The 22,848-nt window shown below is 43.8% G+C and overlaps 1 protein-coding gene across 1 annotated transcript in view; it reads left to right on the top strand.

Annotated features, from left to right (window-relative positions):
- LAMB1 (laminin subunit beta 1) overlaps nt 1-22,848 on the top strand; it is a 73,892-nt gene that overhangs the window by 31,151 nt on the left and 19,893 nt on the right. Inside the window, exons 14-24 of the mRNA XM_054564251.1 lie at nt 1,046-1,181; nt 2,434-2,592; nt 3,504-3,631; nt 3,861-3,984; nt 4,656-4,860; nt 5,489-5,632; nt 5,843-6,074; nt 8,807-8,970; nt 10,033-10,257; nt 11,265-11,479; nt 12,181-12,277. Coding sequence (XP_054420226.1) covers nt 1,046-1,181; nt 2,434-2,592; nt 3,504-3,631; nt 3,861-3,984; nt 4,656-4,860; nt 5,489-5,632; nt 5,843-6,074; nt 8,807-8,970; nt 10,033-10,257; nt 11,265-11,479; nt 12,181-12,277 — 1,829 coding nt within the window. The remainder of the gene's footprint in view (nt 1-1,045; nt 1,182-2,433; nt 2,593-3,503; nt 3,632-3,860; nt 3,985-4,655; nt 4,861-5,488; nt 5,633-5,842; nt 6,075-8,806; nt 8,971-10,032; nt 10,258-11,264; nt 11,480-12,180; nt 12,278-22,848) is intronic.

The raw sequence follows: 22,848 nt of genomic DNA, 5'->3' as shown, positions 1-22,848 counted from the left end.
GTGGCATGAAAGAGAAGGCAGTTCATTCTGTGGAGTGGGATGATGGTCAGGAAATGCCACAAGAGGAGTCATTGGTGAGCCCACTGTGGAAAGAATAGGTGGACTTTTGTTGGGTGAATCAGGGAGAAGGGCATTCCAGGCTGGACAGTGTAAACAAAGGCAAGAGGTCCTGAATCACCCAGTGCATTTCAGAAATTGTAGGCAGTTCAGTGTGGTCGGAGAGGTGAAGAAAGAGATGAGGATGGAAAGGTAGAGAAGGGCCAGATTGTGAAAGTCCTTTTGGACCACTCCTAGGCCATTGTAGCCAGGAAGTGATATGGTTAATGCATCTTAGAAAGATTCACTTGCACAACTCTGGGGGTGACAGTTTGGGTTGGGAAGTTGGGAGACTGGCAACAATGATACTGATTAGAAGACTGTAACTGCTTTTACTTTGAGTGAGAGAAGGAAGGCAGGCATAGCCCGTAAAAAGGGGAAGAAACGCAGCAGATGTGAGGAGGTGAAATCACAGAAGTTGGTGCCTGATTGATATTAAGACTAATTTCCACACTTCTGACTTGGTTGACTCAGTGGGTTGGCTTCTCCCCAGCAGAGTGATAGAGAACATGGGAGGGACTGAGTGCTGTCCTTTTGAATCTGCTGTTAGCCTCTGGGGTAGCTAAGTGAGACTGTCCTTTCTAGGAGTTGGATAGGGCTCAGGAAAGGTGTTGGCAAGTGAAAATAAGGCAAACAACCTAAGCAAAACAAAACAAAACAAGAACATTTGTTGTATCTACAGAAAACCCTAACATGGTATGGACGGAGCATACTAAAGACAGGGCAAGGGAGATAAAAGTGGAAGACCAGGTCATGCAGAGCTTTCAACCACAGAGTTTGGAATTAATTCACAGGCATTATTTTTTCCAAGTACTTATTTTCCAGAGGAAATGAGAAAACCCACCTGAATATTTTACCGCATTTAATGTTTAATGGCAAATGTACAATGGCATCCAGTGGGTTCCTATATAAGTGGCGAGCATGATGACCCGGCTGTGCTCCCTTCCAGCTGCTCCCCGGAGTCAGGCCAGTGCACGTGCCGACCGCACATGATTGGACGTCAGTGCAACGAAGTGGAACCCGGCTACTACTTTACCACCTTGGATCACTACATCTATGAAGCAGAAGAAGCCAACTTTGGGCCTGTAAGTAGGGGGTGCTTGGCAGGTTAGTAAAGCAGTGTTTGGGGAGCAATAATGGCATATACACATTTTGAAAAACAGGCCAGTTAAGAAGTATTTTTAAGTGAACTCAAAGTAAGGATCAGAACCATACGGACTTGAGAACAGTTATATTTAAAGCTAAATAAATCTATAACTCAGAGACTGGGACATTTGGTGTTTGTGGGTGGTTTTTTTTTTTTTTTTTTCTTCTTCCATTCTTTTCTCCACTTTTGCTCCACAGTTATTGTTGACCTGCTATAGTAACTACTCAGAGAAGATATTGTTTCTATTTGCTGATGCTATGTAATAATCCATTCAAAGTTAGTGGCTTAAATGTATACCTGGCACTTGAGCTTGGATGGCTGTTTTTCTCTGCATGACCTCTCCAAGCGGTTACCTTCAACTTCCTCACAGCACAACAGAGTCAGGCTAGTGAGACTTCTTATGTGGAGTCTGGCTTCCAAGGAGAAAACAAACCATCAGGTCTCTTAAAATCTGGGCTCAGAAGTCCCAGAATGTCTTTTTTTTCACCTTTTTTTGGTCATGTCATAAGGCCAGACCAGGTCTGAGGGCAGGGCAATGTAGGTTCTGCCTCTTAATGGGTAACGTTGCACATACATACATCCAGGGAATAAAGGACTTTATCTTTGGTGACGCTAATCACAGGTATTATATAACCCTGTGAATAACTCAAATGCTTGCTTGAGTTAAGCAGCTCAACTTGATCAATTTTCAGTCTCAGTAAAAGTCATAATGAACTCATCAGTGGTGAATGTTCATGATTAAACATTCATCAGTAGTGAACTTGCATGGTTATATCAAGCATCTTCACTTGTAGTTGAAGCCTGAAATGAATGCCAATGAGAAAGACAGAAATAAATCCACTAAATATTGGACTAACCTTGTAGAAAATCTGGGAAATGCCTCGTTACTCCTAGGCTTGCTGATAACAGCATTTGGGGGGTTCTCTTTCCCTCCTTTATGCTCATTGCCCTGGTTATATCGTAGAAGCTCTGCCCTAGGCCTCTGAGTCCCATCTATTATACCCTGAAACTACCTCAACCACAAATTGCTGTTTATATAGTAAAAATGTCTTACAATCTCCTGGGAAAATGTGACTGCAAAATATATATATACAGTTTTGGACCTCTGGATGACTTCAGAATTCTTGGACTGTTACATTTAATTTAACTGCATTTCAAATAAAGCATAAGGACTGTGTCCTTGTCCTCAGGGGGTCACCATCGTGGAGCGGCAATATGTGCAGGACCGGATTCCCTCCTGGACTGGAGCGGGCTTCGTCCGAGTGCCTGAAGGGGCTTATTTGGAGTTTTTCATTGACAACATACCATACTCCATGGAGTACGACATCCTAATTCGCTATGAGCCACAGGTAAACCCTCGGTGAATTATTGGGGGTAGGGAGGATATTGGTAGAGAAATCTTTTTTTCTAATGGAAACTATGTTTTTATGAAATGTAGAGGTTGCACTGGAATAGAGGAACTTCTTTCTGACTTTCTAGCCTCCATGGAAGTGAAAATGGACATTTTTCTTCAATTTAATTTCAGGAACATTTCGCAATTTCTTGTTAGGCACTTAACCTTGCTGAGAACTGAGATAGGATGAGAATGTATGAGATCCTCCTCTCGCCCTCGGGGCCTGCACGGCCCAGGGCTAGGCACGCACCCTCGGGTGCAGCGCGAGGCCAAAGGTGGAAAGTGTAAGGGCAGAAATGCACGCAGGGCTAGGAGATGAGGGCTTCCCACCCGCCAGTCGGTGGGAACATTTCAGGGGCTGCTGAAATGTTTCACAGAGACTCAGAGGCAGGCCTTGCCTTAAACATAGATGAAATTTTGACACGAGGAAGTCAGGAATAACATGAGCAAAGGAGAGAAGTGTTTTGAGTCATTCTATATAGCCAGGTAAGAGATATCGGATACGGTTAGACATGCTGCTAAGGAAAATGCCAGATCAGTAAGTGCACATAGGCTCTCTATTAAGAGGAAGCTTTTGGAGGGTTTTGAGCCGGGGATTGGCATTATCTGAGCTGTGTTTTAAGGCAGATGGAAAGGGACATTGGGAGATGCAGGGAGAGCAGCTGGAAAGCTATTTCATTGTCTAGGCGAGAAGGAATTAGGGCTGGAACTCGGGCTACAGCAGAGGAAAGAGTAAAGAGGGAAAGGAAACACAAGAGAGTGTTTTCCATTTAAACTTGGCAAATGATGGATTGGGAGATGTTTTTATTAACAGACAGCAGTGGGCCAGTGCAGAAGGTCCTTTTGCTTGATTGTTTCTTATTCTAGCTACCCGACCACTGGGAAAAAGCTGTCATCACGGTGCAGCGACCTGGGAAGATTCCAACCAGCAGTCGATGTGGTAACACAGTTCCTGATGATGACAACCAGGTGGTATCCTTAGCACCTGGTTCAAGGTCAGTGTGACAGTGGTTTGCAGCTCAGTAGAACTAATATGTAAATTATTATTATTATTATTATTATTATTTTATCTTGCCTTGCGCATTGTACAGTTACCATTTCAGACCAAATGCAAACCCTGACTGTTAATTTTCCTCCTTCAGAATGAGCTGTGAAGCGCTTTGGATGACTGATTGCTTACTTAAAGTTTGTCTTTTTTTGTTGTTCTCTTTTGCTTTGGGGCAGGTACGTTGTCCTCCCACGCCCTGTGTGCTTTGAGAAGGGTGTGAACTACACAGTCAGGTTAGAGCTGCCCCAGTACACCTCCTCCGATAGCGGGGTGGAGAGTCCATACACGCTCATCGATTCGGTAAGTACAAGGCCGTTTCTGACATGGGCAGGGGAGGCTGGGCAGAAAGTGTTCATCTGCTTCCCCGGAGGGTTTTGTGGAGGGGTAATGCTGAGAGGCTAGGCAGGAGCCTCTCTCTCTCTCAATCTCTCTTTTTTACCTCCAAGGCTGCTTTACTTATTTATTTTACTAAAACTCCACCTTCTGAAAAGGATTTACTCAAGCTGATTCTTTCTGAAAATGTGAAGTGTCTTAAAAATAACACTTCAAAAAACCATGATACTAGCCCTGGCTGGTATGGCTCAGTTCATTGAGTGCCAGCCTGTGAACCAAAGGGTTGGTGGTTCGACTCCCAGTCAGGGCACATGCCTGGGTTGTGGGCCAGGTCCCCAGTAGTGGGTGCATGGGAGGCAACCACATATTGATGCTTCTCTCCCTCCCTTCCCCTCTCTAAAAATAAATAAATGCAATCTTTTTTTAAAAACCCATCAAACTATGTAAGGGCTATCTAAACTTTTTCTGGCAAGAATCTTTTAGGACGGGGAAGATTTATTAAATGAATCTAATTTATTTTTCAAGAATCAAAAGAAGCATTTTGGGTTTTTATGTGTTTCATTGGGTTTTTACTTGGCTTTAACTGATGACTCCGGTTGCCGCCGTAAGAACACTTTGCTGTTCTCATTTTTTCACAGCTTGTTCTCATGCCGTACTGTAAATCACTGGACATCTTCACCGTGGGAGGCTCAGGAGATGGGTCTGTCACCAACAGTGCCTGGGAAACCTTTCAGCGATACCGATGTCTGGAGAACAGCAGAAGTGTTGTGAAAACGCCGATGACTGATGTTTGCAGGAACATAATCTTTAGCATTTCTGCCCTCTTACACCAAACAGGCCTGGGTAGGTATGACTGCAGCTGCTTCTGCTCCTTCCTTCTTGAGAGCCAAGAGCACCCTTGGCATCATGAGGTATGTTGGAACGCGTGCCCTGCGGCTCTGTGTCAGGCAGTCAGCACAAAGACAATAGTGTCTCAGTGATGGTTTGTCTTTATTTATTGTTTTTAAAGAATATTTCAGTGATAGAGCACCATTACAAATACAATCAATATTCAAGAAATACACACAACATGTGACTAGGGGAAAAGTGCATGAGGATGAAATCAGAGGAGCAGCACAGAACTGAAATTTGGTTTTCTCTTTGAGAGGTCAGACCGACCCTCAGAGGTCACTGGGCTTTTGTCTTAAGGTCCTGTGACTTTTAAGCTTGGAAGGCAAGGGGAGGAGACCTTAATGGCCGCTTCCTAAAGAAGCTGCTTGTATCTGCCAGCTCTGTCTCCTATTGCTTCCCTCGGGATGAGATTGTTTTCTGTAGGAGTTCTGAATAAGCCCAGGTAGTAAAGGAGGAAGGACGAGGGACAGGCCAGGGGAAGGGACGGGCCGGGTCAGAGCCAGGCGCGACAAGCTGCCCTCATTCCTGGGGCGCAGCAGCTGTTCCGTGCCACAGATTCTGGCCTCTTGTTCCCCTGCAGCTTGTGAGTGCGACCCTCAGGGCTCGTTAAGCTCCGTCTGTGACCCCAACGGAGGCCAGTGCCAGTGCCGGCCAAACGTTGTTGGAAGAACCTGCGACAGATGTGCTCCTGGAAACTTTGGCTTTGGCCCCAGTGGATGCAAACGTAGGTTAATCAGAATTATTCTGTACTCATTCAGATGATCTGAAACATGCTGGTGTGGCTGCCGTCACTTCAGAAGGCAGTGCTTTGCTCTGGAAGTTGATCACGTGAACCTATGAGCATTCTGACCTGGACACAAGGGTGCTTATCGAAGGGGGGTGTTTGTATTTGAGGAGTCTCTCAGGGTGGTTCCTCGGTTTCCTGTCTCTGCAGCTTGTGAGTGCCATCTGCAAGGATCTCTCGATGCTTTCTGCGACCCCACCACTGGCCAGTGCCATTGTTTCCAGGGGGTGTACGCTCGGCAGTGTGACCGGTGCTTACCCGGCTACTGGGGCTTCCCGAGTTGCCAGCCCTGCCAGTGCAACGGCCACGCTGATGACTGTGACCCGGTGGCGGGGGAGTGCTTGAGCTGCCAGGACTATACCACAGGCCGTAGCTGTGAAAGGTACGTGGAGGAAGCCTACTGAATATGAAGAGAGTGAAATCATTTTTCGGCTGAGCAAACAGGTCTTAGAGAAACCGCAGAATGAATCTCTGCCATGCTCCAGATGGCTCAGCCATTTATGACGACTTCAGTATTTTCGAGGAACTCATTCATCTAATACATATTTAGTTTAGGCCTTCTGTGTGCCAGGCATTGTTCTGGGGCTGTGAATATGTCAGGGAACAAAGCCAACATGAATCTGCCCTTTTGGAGAGTCATCCTGGAGACTGCCATAGATCTGTCCAGAAGTCATCTCTCCGACTCAGCAGATTCTGGCCTAGGATGAGAATTATGAAATGTTAATGCCTAATTTCAGTCAAAGTAGAAACCAAATCCAAATGGGGTTAGTCATTTTAAATAGCTTTGTTTTTGTAAAACATTTTATGTAGCTACATTTTCCAGGAGACCACATAAAATGTGCCAGAGTAGATCTCTTCTCCGTTTATCAAATGTGAATTGGATAATTATTATGGATTCAAAGCCCTGCACTGTATATAGTAAGAATAAGACATAGACAGTGCTTCTAATAAGATTACAGCGCTGCTCAGTCGTTAAGAAATAGTCCATATGAGTAAATGACATGCTGACTTATATTATTCATCACTAATTAAGAAAGGCAGATACACTATTAGAAGCTGCTTTTTTTTTGGAGTACTAATCTCCACCTTCTATGTTAATAAATTTCTCTCTTTTAATATCCACCCATTCTATATAGGATTTTTGTTTTAAAAATTTCAGCAAGTTGCTTCAGTCAGTACAAAAGTTGCTCACCAGATGAAAGAGAAATTGTCAGTAAAAATAAATACATGGTTAACTTAGGACCCGAAGATGTTCATGAAGGCAAATGTGCAGTCTTGGCTCTGCGCTAGAGGGTGTTCACAAATTCAGAGGTTCCAGTGATTACTCCTTTGAGTAAAAATTATTCCTTCCAACCACGAAACTGTGTTCAAAAGGCCACAAGGAAAAACAGTTATACAAGGTTGAAAGGAAGAAATTAGTATATTAGTCATCTTTTGTTTTCTGCATTATTTTCTATTATTCTTTCAATGAGAGATGGAAAATAAGTTAGAAAAAGAGAGACAGATGAGAAAATCAAATTACAAAGGGGAACACAGTAAACAAGGCTGTTCACATGCTGATTTGAAATCAGCACACTGTGCGCTGTCTTTGGAAGAACATTCCGTGAGAATGGCTTCGTTGATATTTCTGACTGTTCCTAGATTTACTTGTAAAGCATTTTGATTTGTTGCAGGAGAATGAGAGTGGGTGTGGGAGGAGGAAAGATATCTAGTCCTAGTTTGGATGACAAAACTTTACTCAAGCTTTTGGGATTCTGTTGTCTAGTTTAAGCCAATTCTTCATCATTCTTTTCCTCTTTCCAAGATAATTAGTATCAATCTCATGAATTTAAAAAGAAGATCTAGGCTCAGATTGTTCCTGAAGTGGGAAGTGGAGGAGAAGGCAGGAAATGAACACTCAATTGCTGTCATGATGTATTTGGATTTATTTCACCTAGAAAACATTCTCAAAAACCTTTGTATGAAATTGCTTCATCACCACCAATTCCCCCAGCACATGATTAATTTGCTCTGAAGAACTTTTCCCTCCTATTTCTTCATCCTTTCCCACACCCATTTAAAAAACATTACCTCTGCCTCAAAAAAGGGGGAAAAAACCATGAGAAGGAAACTGAATTGGAAATCCTTAGACCTTAGTGCCAGGCCCAGTTTTGCTTCTGACCGGCTTCATTACCTCGGGTGACTTTTCTCCCTAAATGTCCAGCCTCCTGTGAGTATAGTAACTATGTTGGATTAGATGATTTTCAAATTCCTTTAAGCTCTTATGTTACAGAAAGTTAAAAAGTAATCTAGATGTCATTCACATTGAGAAGCAGTATGGCATAGTCAAAGAATTCCTTGCCAAAAGCCAGGAGGCTAAATCAAACCCAGGCTCATTGCTAACAAGTTGTATAAGCCTTGTAAATCACTTAACCTCCATGGGTTCCTTACCTGTGAGGAGAGGAGTGAGACCTCGTGGGTTTGGGGGTTGATAAACAATAATACCCCTCATCCTTACCCAAGTGTGAAGCCACCTGAGAGACAGACACAAGAGTCATGCAGCTGGAGAGCATCCTTGTCGGCTCTATTTCTGGTACAGGCTGGATTACAGAACATGCCACCATGGGCTTGCTAACAGGTCACCCCCTTAGGCAGAGGCAGAGACAGACAACCACAAGCTCTCCCCACATTCTCCCCGGACTCCTTAATGCAAGGAGGGAGCCAACCAGAATGCTCAGGGCAGGCAGGCAGCTGATAGGACAGCGGGGTGCACACGGGGAGATATACCTCTTCCCCTGGGGAGGAGTGACGGAAGGTCCGGGTGATGCCAGCGTGTAACCCTCATGCAGTGGCCCTGCAAGTGTGACCCCCAGATCAGCATCAGCATTACCTGGGACCACCTAAATCAGAAACAGGGGGAAAGCCCAACAGTCTGATTTGTAACAAGCTCTTTTGGGGGGATTCTGATGAGAGCTAACATCTGAGAACCACTGCTCCAATGCGAAGTGCCGCGTGTGGATACGTTAGGAATGGAGAATGAGTGTTCTTGAATAGAGAGCACAGTTTCTAACACTTTTTCTTGTAGCAGGTTTCTTATAAGTCTGGTTCATGGCCCTCTTTTTGTGACGGATGTAGGTGCTTGCCTGGTTACTATGGTGATCCCATCATTGGGTCAGGAGATCACTGCCGCCCTTGTCCTTGCCCAGACGGTCCGGAGAGTGGACGCCAGTTTGCCAGTAGCTGCTATCAAGACCCTGTTACTTTACAGCTTGCGTGCGTCTGTAATCCTGGGTACATCGGTAAGTAATGTCGAGATTCTTGAAGAAAAAGAGGTGTCTTTATGAGTTAGTCGTTAATGAAGAAAATAGATGAAGAGTGAACCAATTTAGTTTCATTTTTATTTATTTATTTTTTAAAGATTTATTTATTTTTAGTGGCTTTTTTTACTCCTTAATTAAAAGTGAAGGGAATCTAAAAAGATGCTCTTTTTCTTGGTTGGCATGTACAGCCAATTCTTGAGTCTCTATGACAATAATGTTATAATACAGAGCAGAAGAGCAAGCTCACTTGAACCCATAAAGGAATCCCTGTGAACACTTAATAAGTAGTAGGAATTTTAATTTATATTTGACTTCTTCCTTCCCTTATCTGACTTCTAGCAGAGAAATCTCAAAGCAGTGAAGAGGCCACTGGACAAAAAGGATTATCATGCAGCAGGTCCCCAGACAATTGAATTGGTTAACACTAGATACATTCTTGTTTGTTATACTTACTTTATCTGTCAACACTCAAGTAGTGTAGCGAGCTGTGAAAATAAACTCCCTTTTATTTCACACTTGATACCATTCTTTCAAATACTAGATATGCTTATCCATAGCTCAGTAAACATTTGCCTTTAGTTTTGGGATAGAAAGGGAATTTGGGATCATGAAGGACCCCATTTTTGGGGTTGCTCAGGCAGGAGCAGTGATATTTCTGTTAATATAATCCTTGGATTAGGATTTAACACCAAGCTAAGATTTAGTTAGATTGTGAATTTAGCTCCTAAACTGCTTCATCTCCATGTGAAGCTCCAAGTCCCCCATGTGCCAGAACTGCTACAGCCACGCTTGCCCCACTCTGGCCTCTGAGCCAGGCTGCAGCAGTGTTACAGGCAGCCAAGAACTTCTTTTCCTCACAACTGGAAGCTGGCTTTTTCCCCAGAAGGTGTGCCCCCCCCCCCCCCGCCCCTGCTGGCCTCTGGGTAACTAGCATGGCGAGGAGCGCAGACTGGGTTGACTCTCTGCAGGAATGTGGGTGGACGAGACCTTTCTGTCAGGGCGCTAAAGGTGTTTATTGTGCTTGCTTTCATTGGACAATAGGCTCCAGGTGTGATGACTGTGCCCCAGGCTTTTTTGGCAATCCCTCTGATGTTGGGGGGACGTGTCAGCCTTGCCGTTGTCACCACAACATTGATACGACAGACCCAGAAGCCTGTGACAAGGAGACTGGGAGGTGCCTCAAGTGCCTGTACCACACGGAAGGGGAGAACTGCCAGCTCTGCCGATTTGGTTACTATGGGGACGCCCTGCAGCAGGGCTGCCGGAGTAAGATGCTAGTTCGTTTTGCCGCCTCATTAGAGAGGTTTCCCTTTGCTTCTTCATGGGGGGATTTCATTCTTCCGGTATTTATTTCCTTTGGGAGCACACTTGTCACTTGTTGAGAGAGGTGAAATTTCACTTTTGACAAGAAGGATGAGACTGGTCCCTTTTTTCTTTACATTCTCATTTTCTAGCAGAACTGAAGTCTCAAGCCATAACTCAATGCCTGAGAGAGACAATCAAAAGAAAAAATATGTATCTGTCACCATGATAAATCCTATCCAATAAAGTATATTGATTTTATACAAGTTCTACCCAGGAACCTGCTGATATGGCTAGGATTTGTAGATCGTAGGTACCCACTCTGGTCCACACCTTTTCTCTGTCATTGATGGACAGGAAAAGAAAACGATTTTTAAAGTCTCTTTTTCAGAACTCCTTATTTCTCTCTCTCAGCAAGAGATCCAGCGTTTCCCCCTGCCCCCGCTGCACAGCCCCGGGCCCTGTCTTTGTGTATACAAACATGCGTGGAATGTTGAGGACCAGCAGGACCAGATTCCTTCAGCCTTACTAGCTTAAAGGGCTTGTACCTGCTCTGTCTGACATATCCATTACTGCTGCTCCCTGCCAACAGTTTGAAATCATTAGGTATCTCAATTCCCATGGCATATTTTTTTTTATTTACGGTTAAATCCTCCACTTCATAATGATTTACCAGCAGCTTATTAAATCTGCGTATTTTGAAAATACTGCAAGACAGAATGTGTCTTTGTGAATGTCTGCCTGGGAAATGTCAGAACTGTATAGAACATCATCAGAACTTCTGAAGAACAACAGTGGTAGATTCTTTTAAAAAAATAACCTCTGTTCCTTTCCCTGCTCATGTGCATTTCCAGGTTGAAATCTGCAGAGTGAAAATCATAGTCTTTGGGTCGTAGCTAGCTAAATTTTACATTGCCTGTATATTTTACGAATGCGACTGTAGAAGTAAATGTGGCCGTGTTGTTTTTCAGAGTGTGTCTGCAATTACCTGGGCACTGTGCAGGAGAACTGTAATGGCTCCGACTGCCAGTGCGACAAAACTACGGGCCAGTGTTTCTGTCTCCCTAACGTGGTCGGGCAGAACTGTGACCGCTGTGCGCCAAACACCTGGCAGCTGGCCAGCGGGACTGGGTGCAACCCCTGCGACTGCGACACGGCTCATTCCTTCGGGCCATCCTGTAATGAGGTGAGGACCTGAACCGGGGTGAGGCCACCGTCACAGAAAGAAAGATGCCTTTAGGAGTCCAGGTGACAGCTATTTGGTGCCTTTGTCCCAGTTAGAGAAAGGCCCCTTCTCCTGTGGCCACAGCTTTTCTTGCCACAGGGCACACAGCTTGGCAAACACAGCACAGACTGGACGTCAGCCATCACTTGTCCCTCTCGGCTGGGACGTAACTGCATGGAGGCCCCATCTGATGCAACCACAGCGTTTTAACAGAGGGCCCCCACTGCAGACTCACATTAGAATGGACAGGAGAGTGCTGTTTCTCTCCAGTCCCTGGTCGCTGAATCAGACTGTCTTCTTGGCCGCAGAGCCTGAAAGGGACCAAATGGCCATATGCAACATGGTCAGATATGCTCATGTGTCCTGACGCACACTCAGAAAGAAGGGCTTCTGCAGCAGGGGAGCCCCAAGTGGCCTGTTAATGGCTGGTGAGGAAACACGTGAGTAAAGTGTGATGGGCTCTGGGCCTCTCCAGCCTCAGTTGCAAAAGAGCAGTTAACTGTCAGCGCCCAGAGCAGAGGTAGGGATCCCTTTTCCTCGTCAGGATGTGGAAATCTCAGGCAAACAGCTCAGTCCCACTTCCCCTAAATAGCAGCAGAAAAGAAACTGCGACGGGCTTCTGCCCTGCAGCCCGTTGACCGAGGTCTGTTTTCTGGCCGCAGTTCACGGGGCAGTGCCAGTGCATGCCTGGCTTTGGGGGCCGCACCTGCAGTGAGTGCCAGGAGCTCTTCTGGGGAGACCCCAACGTGGAGTGCCGAGGTAAGGCTGTGGGCATTCTCAGGTTGGTATTTGATCAGAGTGGAGGGAACATCGGTTAAGAGCTCTTTGTAAACTCTAAAGTACAGTACAAATTAATGTGGTGATGAAAACTCTGTGGTTAATTACAATAGAAATTCTTGCTCTTTGTGTTAAAAAAAAAAATCTTCTCTGGTTGGCGTGGCTCAGTGGATTGAGCACCAGTCTACAAAGCAAGGGGTTGCAGGTTCAATTCCCAGTCTAGGGCACATGCCTGGGTTGCCGGCCAGGTCCCCAGTGGGGGGCGTGCCAGAGGCAACCACCCATTGATGTTTCTCTCCCTCTCTTTCTCCCTCCCTTCCCCCTCTCTAAAAATAAATAAATAAAATCTTTTAAAAAAATCTAACAATCTAGTCCTATAGAACTGTGGGTAATAAAAAGTGGACCTGCTCTATTCTTCAGAGATAAGATAATGTCTGTTTGTCTCTGTGCAGACACACATATGTAGCACAAATACACACAAAATTGTTTTTTAAAATGCTTCTTAACAAATCTTTATTGCATTTTTTTCATTACCATTAGTTTCCTCATGTGACTCCCCGGCAGTCACCACTCTGTCAGCCACGTCCATGAGTCCTTTTTCCTTTTTGCTCAGTCACCCCACCCCTGACCACTAGTCGTCACCCTGCTCTCCATCTGTGACTCTGTCCCCATTACCCTTGTTAGTTCAGTTGGTTCATTAAATTCCACATATGAGCGAAATCATAGGGTATTTGTCTTCCTTTGACAGGCTTATTTCACTTATCGCAATGTTCTCCAGGTCCATCCACACTGTCGAAAAGAGTAAAGTTTTCTTCTTTTTCACAGCCAAGTAATTTCCCATTGTTGTGTAAATGCTCCATCGTTGTTTTATCCACTCGTCTATTGTGGGACACTTGGGCTGCTTCCATATCTTGGTGATTGTATATAACACTGCAGTGAACATAGGGATGCTTATGTTCTTTTGAATTAGTGTTTTAGGTTCCTTCAGGTATATTCCCAGAAGAGGGATTGCTGGGTTAAAAGTCAGATCCATTTTTAATTTTTTTGAGGTATCTCCACACTGCTTTCCACAGTGGCTGCAGCAATCTGTGTTCCCACCAACAGTCAAAAGGGTTCCCCTTTCTCCACATCCTTGCAAACACTTGTTGTTTGTTAATTTATTGAGGATGGCCGTTCTGACAGGTGTGAAATGGTATCTCATTGTGGTTTTAATTTGCATTTGCCTGATGATTAGTGATGCTGAGCATCTTTTCATGTCTATTGGCCATCTATATGTCCTGTTTGGAGAAGTATCTGTTCAGGTCCTTTGTCCACTTTTTAATTGGGTTGTTTGTTAACCATAATGGGCTTATATTAACCATGTATTTTGGCAAAATGATTAGTTTCCCCTGTGAAGAGTATTGTGTGGCTAGCTTCCTTGTCAGCACTTGCCCAGCTAAATGGTTGTTGGAATAAGATGGTTTGATTGCATGTGCCAAGTAGATTCTGCTGACAGTTAAAACCCTCAGCATTTGTACTTTGTGTGATGTCCCCATGAGGAGGAATTGGAGAGCGTTGTCATAGTACCTTGAGCACTGCTTAATTTTTATGCTGTTACAACCTTTTTTTGACTTGCCAGATTATTTTGCAGATCTTAAAGTAAAAACATTTACAGAAAAGATTTTGATAGGTTGTGTCTACTCTTTTTTCCTATTCTTTCTTTCCTATTTGAGTTTTCTTTCCTATGTTTTAAGTTTATAACTATACATAAACATCTTCTATAGTTTCATATTTGTTCTTCGATATATTTTCTGTTACATATCTGAAATTCTAGATCCCTGTGGACTCTAAACTTAAAATGACCTTTTTCTTTTGGGGAGTTAACAGTCCTGAGAAGTAATACAGATCTTCAAGTTAGCAGTGCATTCAATTACCTCCTACCAAAGGTCAGAAACATAGATACTGTGTGTTCTTTAAGTCAACCGACTATTCCTTAACAGCAAGAAAATTTCAAACAGTGGACAAGACCAGAACAAAAGGCATATGATTTGTTTTTCCAATTGAGGCTTAGCCAGAAAGATTTGAACCAACATCTTAGATTAGGTTAAGGTTTCTTCCACAGAGGAGATGATGTTTGCTGTGTCAGTAAACGTGTGCTTTTTTATTCATCAATGCTCAGTCCAGACATTAGTTCCTAATGAGAGCTGATTTTCTCACCTCCTCTCGATGGTCCTGGACATGCAGTGCACCACTTGAACAAGATGTCTTCAAAAAAAAAAAAAGAAAGAAAGAAAGAAAAAAACAAGTGCTGGAAATCTGGTTTCTTCTGAAATCTGGTTTGAAATCTGGTTTCTCTATTCTGTTAAATCCCTCAATCTCGCAATACCCTTAATGTCCCAGGGGCTTGATTTTTCTCCAGATAATGGTTCCATCATTGCTTATAGCCTGATTCTCTTAGCATGTGTCACTGGAAAAATAGCTTTGGCTGCCAAAGCTTTCTGACCTTTTGCTCCATCTAAGCTTAGTTAGCATGAAAAGCCTGTTACCCAGAGCCAGAGTCAATTGGAGAGTTGTTCCTGTAGTACTCAGAACTTTACCCTTTTATCTTTTCTTTAAACTTTTGGCTCTAAATTTGCCAGAGAAATTGTGGCTTATAGGAACGGTTTCAATTTCTTTAGGTCAAAAGTTGATCATGTTTTAGAAACTTTGCAGTTAAATCCATGACATCAGTGTTTGCCAAATTCTTTGTTTTACCCAGAAGAAAGGTCAGTTTGTTACATAAAAAAACTGTTGGGACTCAAATGCTTTGGACACCCTGTGGAGGAAGGTCATGATTTAGAAAGCACCCAGAGAGAGTGAGAATTGGTTTGCGCTAACACCGGGCGGTCATCGCCGGTGGCGGAGCCTCGTATGTGCAGGGTGGCAGTAGGAGCGGGCCCAGTGTGACCTGATGAGGCAGGGACAAAAATGCAGAAGCAGATGGAGCTCGGGGCTCCCCATGTCCTGGAATGTGGTCACAAATGGAAATGGGATAACAGAAACTTGAAGGGGCTGGGCCCAACGATTAGCAGGGACAAGGAGAGGTGTCATCCGAAATTAGATGAAACTATAGGAAAAGAATGTGACCACTTTTCTCAAATTATATAATTAATTGCCATACAGTCTTCAATTTTAAATCTTTCAGCTGAACAGGGCACAAATTTAGACTTTCTGGTGCCACCTCATTAACAATAACCTTATAGAAAGACTTAGGTCATAGCTAAGTATTCTCCTTATGGGAAAAAAAAGAAATGTAGTTATGTAAAAGACAAATGAGTTAGAGTCTCAAACTTATAAATTGTTGAATGTTCCTATTGTCCAGGCGGGCTGAGACTCTTGGCCATTTGTGCCAAGTCTGAACAAGCCCACCACTGTGCTGCGATGGAGAGAGAATCTCATCCACCCACTGCTGAACATGCCAGAGAAAACCTCAGCCTGGAGCTCTCGTTGTGCCCCTCAGGAGTCAAAGGGTCACATGAGGAATCTTTCTGTTGACTCATAGATAGGAAAGAGCCTCTGGCTCTTGGGAAAGGCCAGTGTCTCTTAAACCCAGGCATATTGGAAGTGTGGGGCATGGGTAGGAAGCTCTGGGTAGTGGCCATCATGCTTGTTATTTCAGATTGTTTTAATAGAAAAAATCCATTTCTTTGCTCAGACATACATTTTTTGAATGCTTGTGTTCTTTTCTCAGCCTGGGATTCATTTAGAGCCACCTTATTTTTTATTGTCAGTGTGACTCAGGAAATCAGATTTAATTTGGTTCTGTAGAGAACCACCAACGCTCTTGTTAGTAGAGGGAAGGCTTGTCTTACATAATCCTAAGCACAGAACATGACCCATGAAATGCTGGGCTAGACCAGAGGTAGGCAAACCATGGCCATGTGTCAAATCCTGTTCACTGTCTATGTCAGGAAAGCTTCACTGGACATAGCTGTACCTGTTATGTATTGTCCAGGATAGCTTCACGGTACATTGCCAGTGTTGAATAGTGTGACAGACACCATATGGCCTGCAAAGCCTAAATATTTATTCTCTGGGTCTTATAGAAAAAGTTCTTACCTCTGGACCAGACAGCCAGCTCATTTCTGCAGGTGAAATCATAGTCAGTCTCCACCTTTCATTCCCAAACTGAAATAATGTTGTTGCTGAGGCCAAAAAACAGGTGGGGCTGAGGGAGGTAGAAGATGTAAAGAAAAAGAAAATCACATTTGAGATATTTTAAAGCATTTAGCCCTGGCCTGTGTGGCTCAGTTGGCTGGAGCATTGTCCTGTAACTGAAAAGTCAGGGCACATACTGGGTTGCAGGTTCAATCCCCTGTGTGGGCACGTACAGGAGGCAACCAATCAGCGATTCTCTCTCACATCAATGTTTCTCTCTTCTCCCTCCTCTCTCTAAAAGCAATGAAAAAAAATATCCTCAGGTGAGGGTAAAAAAATGTATTTAAATTTCCTGCACTTATAAGAATGGAAATGCCTACGTAAAATATCAATATACTTTTTGGCACGATCCCTGGAGTCCCATGTTACTTTGAGACGAGGTTCATGGCAGAGGAGAATGGACCCTGTTTCCTCATTGTAGGATGTAGCCTGTCCTCTGTCCCAGGCAGATTTGTTTCGAAAGAAAAGGTAAATAGCCAATACAACACTGACTATGGCCCAGTGGGGCCTGCGGGGAGTGGACACAGAGACGAGCTGCCCCCTGAACAGGAGGTACCAGTAGGCTCTGGGGAAAGGGGGTACATACAGTAACGTGATGGCAGGAGGCAGGAAACAAGTGGAGACCTTTTCACCTGCCAGAAGAGGCAAGACCAATGGGGACTGGAGCCGTTCAACCAGGTTTCATAGAAAAGTTTAGCTCTCATGGTCATTTACAGGGAATTTGCCATATGCTTAGCACTTTTAGGGATATTATATTTTATCTTCACAACAAACAACCTGTAAGTATAATCTCCGCTTCATAGTTGAGAACTCTCAGGCTCAGAAAGGTTACACGACTTGCCCAAAGACAAACACAAGTGAGGACCTTCTGGGTCCTCAATGTGAGTGACTGAGAGAGAGGGAATTATTGTCTTGGCTAAATTAGGACAATAAGGACAACATGTAGCAGCAAGACTGGGTTGGGGCGCGGGGCACCCTCAGGAAACCAACTGTCTTGCTAGTCATGGAGCGATTCGGTTTCCCCAGACTGTGTAAAGCCTTCAATGCCAAGCCATAGAGGATGGACTTTCTTCCGTGGACAGAGGCAGTGTGGAGGAGGAGAGGGAAGGATATAGAGAAAGCAGAACAATTATACCTATTGACAAAGAGGTACATTGGTTATTTCTCATTCTGGCATTGACTTGCAAGTATTTTCTTCTAGGTCTCAATATCTATAAAATGGTGCAATATTCATTTGCCTACCTTTCAGACATCCTGTTGTAAATGATGAGAAAACTTAGTAAAAGTAGAGGAAACCTACTAACCACATAACCAAGAATGTACTACAGATAAAGGTAGAATCCTTATGGTTCATTAAAATGATTGTCTCATTTTATTTTTTTAAAAGATTTTATGTAATTATTTTTTAATATATATTTTATAGATTGTGCTATTACAGTTGTCCCATTTTTTTCCCTCCCCTTTATTCTCCTCCACCCTCCATCCCCCCTCCTACTAGCGCTCCACCTCCCCCACCCCCCACCCCATTCATGTCCGTGGGTCGTGCATGTAAGTTCTTTGGCTTCTCCATTTCCGATACTATTCTTAACCTCTCCCCATCTATTTTGTACCTACTATTTATGCTTCTTATTCCCTGGACCTTTTCCGCCATCCTCCCTCCTCTCCCTACCCTCTGATAACCCCTCATGTGATCTCCATTTTTGTGATTCTATTCCTGTTCTAGTTTGCTTAGTTTGTTTTTGCTTTTGGGTTCAGCTGTTCATAGTTGTGAGTTTGTAGTCATTTTACTGTTCATAGTAGAACAGTGAAGATACTGTTCTGATCTTCATCTTTTTCTTACATAAGTCACTTTAACATTTCATATAATATGGGCTTGGTGATGATGAACTCCTTTCACTTTGCTTTATCTGGGAAGCACTTTATCTGCCCTTCCATTCTAAGTGATAGCTTTGCTGGAGCGAGTAATCTTGGATGTAGGGCCTTGCCTTTCAGGAATTTGAATACTTCTTGCCAGCCCCTTCTTGCCTGCAAGGTTTCTTTTGAGAAATCAGCTAATAGCCTTATGGGAACTCCTTTGTTGGTAACTGTCTCCTTTTCTCTTGCTGCTTTTAAGATTCTTTCCTTATCTTTTATCTTAGGTAACTTAATTATGATGTGCCTTGGTGTGTGCTTCCTTGGGTACAGCTTCTCTGGGACTCTCTGAACTTCCTGGATCTCCTGGAAGTCTATATCCTTGGCCAGATTGGGGAAGTTCTCCTTCATTATTTTTTCAAATAAGCTCTCAATTTCTTGCTCTTCCTCTTCCCCTTCTGGCACCCGTATGATTCGGATGCTAGAATGTTTAAAGTTGTCCCGGAGGCCCCTAAGGCTCTTCTCATTTTTTTCAATTCTTGTTGTTGATTTGAGTCCTGGTTTCCTTCCCTTTACTGTTGGTTCCCTTATATTTTTCTTTATCTCACTTGGCTTAGCCTTCATTTTTGCCTCTGTTTTGCTACCATACTCAACCAATTCTGTAAGTACCCCGATTACCAGTGTTTTGGACTGTGCATCTGATAAGTTGGCTACCTCTTTGTTGCTTAGTTCTGTTTTTGGAGCTTTGATCTGTTCTTTCATTTGGGCCATATTTCTTTGTCCCAGCACACCTCTTACATGGGAAGGGGTGGAGTCTTAGATATTGGCAAGGGCGGGGCAACCCAGGTCCTTGAGTTGTGATGTTGTGTGTAGGGGAGAGGTCTGAGAGGGAACAATGCTGCTTGCTTGGCTCTTGGCTGGCTTTCAGTGACTTCCCCTGCTACTCACAAGGAAATTGGGCCCCTCTGGTGCTGATTCCAAGGTGGGTGGGTTTGTGTATGTTGTAGGACCCTGTGGGTCTCTCCAACAAACTCTCCTGTGAGTGTCTCCCACCATACATCCCCCACAGGATTTTAGAGCCAGCCAGAGGTTTTGAGGCTTTCTTTTCCTGCTCTGGAACCCTGGGTTGCGTGGTCTGTCTTGCTCCCCAGTGTTCCTCTTGGTTTATCCGCACACAAATGTGGGACTGCCCGGTCCACCAGCTGCCGCCTCACCTGCCCTGGTCTTCCAGCCACCACCTTGCCACATGTCCTCTCCAAACCAGCTCCCTGTCTCCACCCCTCCTACCAGTCTCGATGAATGTTTCCTCTTTAACTCCTTGGTTGACTTCCATACAGTTCAGTTTTCTGGCAGTCTGGTTATTTTTTGTTGTTAAATTTGTTGTTGTCCTTCTTTTGGTTGTATGAGGAGGCAAAGTGTGCTACCTCTGCCTCCATCTTGGCCAGAAGTCTTATTGTCTCATTTTAAAAGTGCTATTCTTCATCTTTATGATTTGTTCACTTTTGTATATATACTCTTCTTCTTTCCAAGAGAAAGTTTTTGATCCTCTGCCCAATATTCCCATTTCTTAAAACAAGGCTGAGCTACAGGTACACCTTAAGGAGGAGAAAATTCATTAGATCTCATCAGAGGCAGCCTACACAGTTAGCTTTTAATGTTATAGAGCCCAGTGAATGTGAGAGATGATCAAAGAGTCTCCTTCATAATTTTAGTGTCTGGAAAGCTTTAAATTTTCAGGTGAGAACCAACATTTCTGCTTCAGTCAAAAATACCCTTGGGGGATCTTTTCATGATGTCGTAAACGTGGGCCTTCTAGGGCTCACCTCCCAGGTGACCCCTTTGGAGAAGCAATTCTGGAAACTCAATAGGCAAGGAAGGAAGCACATGCCCACAGGAGCTGTAGCAGGTTCCGAGCTTCAGCTTGAAATTAAAACGTTACGCGTGTTAGAGGGGGCATTTGGGACCCTTCCAGAAAAGGTTCGGGATCAATTTTTTCAATGGTGAAACTGCATCTGTGAACCATCTGTGAAATTTGACTCTCTTCTTTTCAACTGAAGGAGAGAAATGTTGATCAGTTCTGCTGAACTGGTCCTTGTCGTCCGAAGATAGCTGAATTTCTGCCAGTCCTTCAGAATGCTGGTCTTAAAGGGACAAGGGACAGGATCAGAGATTAGCACAGATAAGAATGGGTGTCATCCAAAATTAGATGGCACTATGGGATAAGAACATGACTGCTTTTCTCAGGTTATATAGTTAATTGCCAAATATGTCTTCCATTGCAAGTCTTTCCATTGAAATGGTTTGTTGGAAAGCAGAATTTTAGACTTTATGGCAACACCTTGCTAACAATATGCTTATGGAAAGACTTAGGTCATAGCCAAGTATTCTCCTTATGGAAAAAAAATGTGCTTATGTGAAAGACAAATGAGGAAAACCTTATTGGGAGTGCACTTGCCTTTTAAATCCTACAGTTTAGGGTCAGTATTTTCATCCCCAAAGATGCCCATGACAGAATGAGAGCAAGACATGCATTTACCAATGAAATAAATGAAAAATTATTAGAGAAAGTAAAAATAAAGTCTACATAGGCACACACCCTTGCCCCAAGTATGAATCCAGTAAAAGCCTCTTTAGCTCTGAACTAAAGTGTACCTGTGCATTACCTATGAAAAAGAAATAATATTGTAAGCAAACTAAAAGCAGGTGCAAGCACCTGCCTCAGTTGTCCTAAGTCTACAGGAGATGGTAAAGTAGGCACAGGTCCACTAGGACACCTAGACCCCGCACAGGCTACCCACTGGCGCCTGCTGGGGAGGAGCAGACTGAGAACCTAATGGATGACAGTGGCATCGTTAGGGAGCTCTACCTACATAGGTCCTCAGGTTAATGCATCAACCTACGTTGTGAACTTCCAAAGTCATGACTCTGCTCCAGCCCCATACACACTCTCTCACCCTGGCACACACACATTCACATACAAGAGGCAGGCCGAAACAGCGGGGCAAATAACACAGACAGTGCTTCTCAAAACGGGGTCTAGTGGCCCTTAATGTCAGCATCACGTGGCAACTGTTAACCAGATTCTCAGGTCCCACCCCTACCTACTGATTCCGAGGTTGTGCGTGGAGGTGCGGTGATTCTGGTGAATGCCTAAATTTGAGAGGCTAGGACCTAGCTGACCCACATAACTTCAGCTTTTTTGGAACATGACTGAATTTTACCAGATGATATGGAAATCCATTGCTAAAGTCTAAACAACATAAACGTTCAGACACAGCATCATCTTAAGTTCTTCCCATTTTCCTGATCTCAGAGACGGGTGACTGCAATGGCTTTCCCAAGCCTTCCCCATCATATCTCTGGGGTGTCTCTAGGTATTCCACTAGAAAAAGGTTCACAGTCAAATGGGTTTGGGATATGACTGGGAAAAAAAGAGAAGAAATGTGAAACTGTGTTTTTCCTGCACACCTCCTCTGAGTCTTTAATATACTGATGTGAATCTTCAAGTGGAGGATGTAGAATCAAGGAGAACTTGATTCAGGAACCCTTATTTTGGGGAACATCTCCTAAAACAAATGGGCTAAGGAACACACTTGAAGTTATCTCCAGCTCACCTAAGGTGCTTCCTGATTCATGAGGATGCCCCAAAATAACGTGGGAGAAATGAAACGTGCCCCCTGTGCCTGGAAATAAAACAATATTCTTAAGGAGAAAAGGGTTAGTTTTGAAAACCCAAGGTACCAAAAGAATGCTGTTTTAAATCCTAAAGTTTGAGAACTAGAGTATGATGTTATTGGCAAATATACAAAGATAAATATAAGGAAGGCCACGACAACTATTTTTGCTCTTTGTCCAATGGAAATGTCAATCAGGCAACACTTTGAGCAGGAGACTACCTGACACTTGCATGGACATCGAAAGTAATAAAAAACATTTGCTGAGCACTTACTGTAAGTCAGACCCTCCTTGAAGCACTTTAGAATTAAGGAATTTCATCCTGAAAGCAATCCTATGAGGTAAGTGTAAGCGTTACTCCTTTTTTACAGGTGTGGAAGCCTGCTCAGTTCCTTACTGCCCAGAGCCGCGTCCCTGGGGCGCGGGGAAGGCAGGGTTCACAACCAGGCAGCGTGAGCCCCCAGCGCTGACCACAAGGCTGTACTGCTCACACTTACTACTCAAGAACTTGGAATTCAGTTGCCTAACAAAGGCAATGAAAAACCAAACTGATACAAGGCAGGATGTGGGGAGGGTCAGATAAAATGTCACAGGCCACAAGCACGTCTCTCTGGGTTTAGAGGATGGGGGCACTGTGAGCAGCTCTCAAGACAATGAAACTGATTCCGGAAGGTGTTTAAATTAGAAAGTCTTTCAAAGGCAAATCATAGCTGTTGACTCAAGAAGATTTTGTAACAATATCTGAGAGAGTATGAATCTGTTGTGCTTTGTCACAGTTGACCTTTTAAGAGGACTATTTTCTTTTATAGAGGCATGTAAATGTCTCTTTCATGTCTGTACCAAAAATGAGG

The sequence above is a fragment of the Pteronotus mesoamericanus genome, unplaced genomic scaffold (assembly GCF_021234165.1).
Source record: "Pteronotus mesoamericanus isolate MK-2021 breed Mesoamerican mustached bat unplaced genomic scaffold, CSHL_Meso_final scaffold_85, whole genome shotgun sequence".
NCBI lineage: Eukaryota > Metazoa > Chordata > Mammalia > Chiroptera > Mormoopidae > Pteronotus > Pteronotus mesoamericanus.
This window is presented reverse-complemented; position numbering and strand designations above follow the sequence as displayed.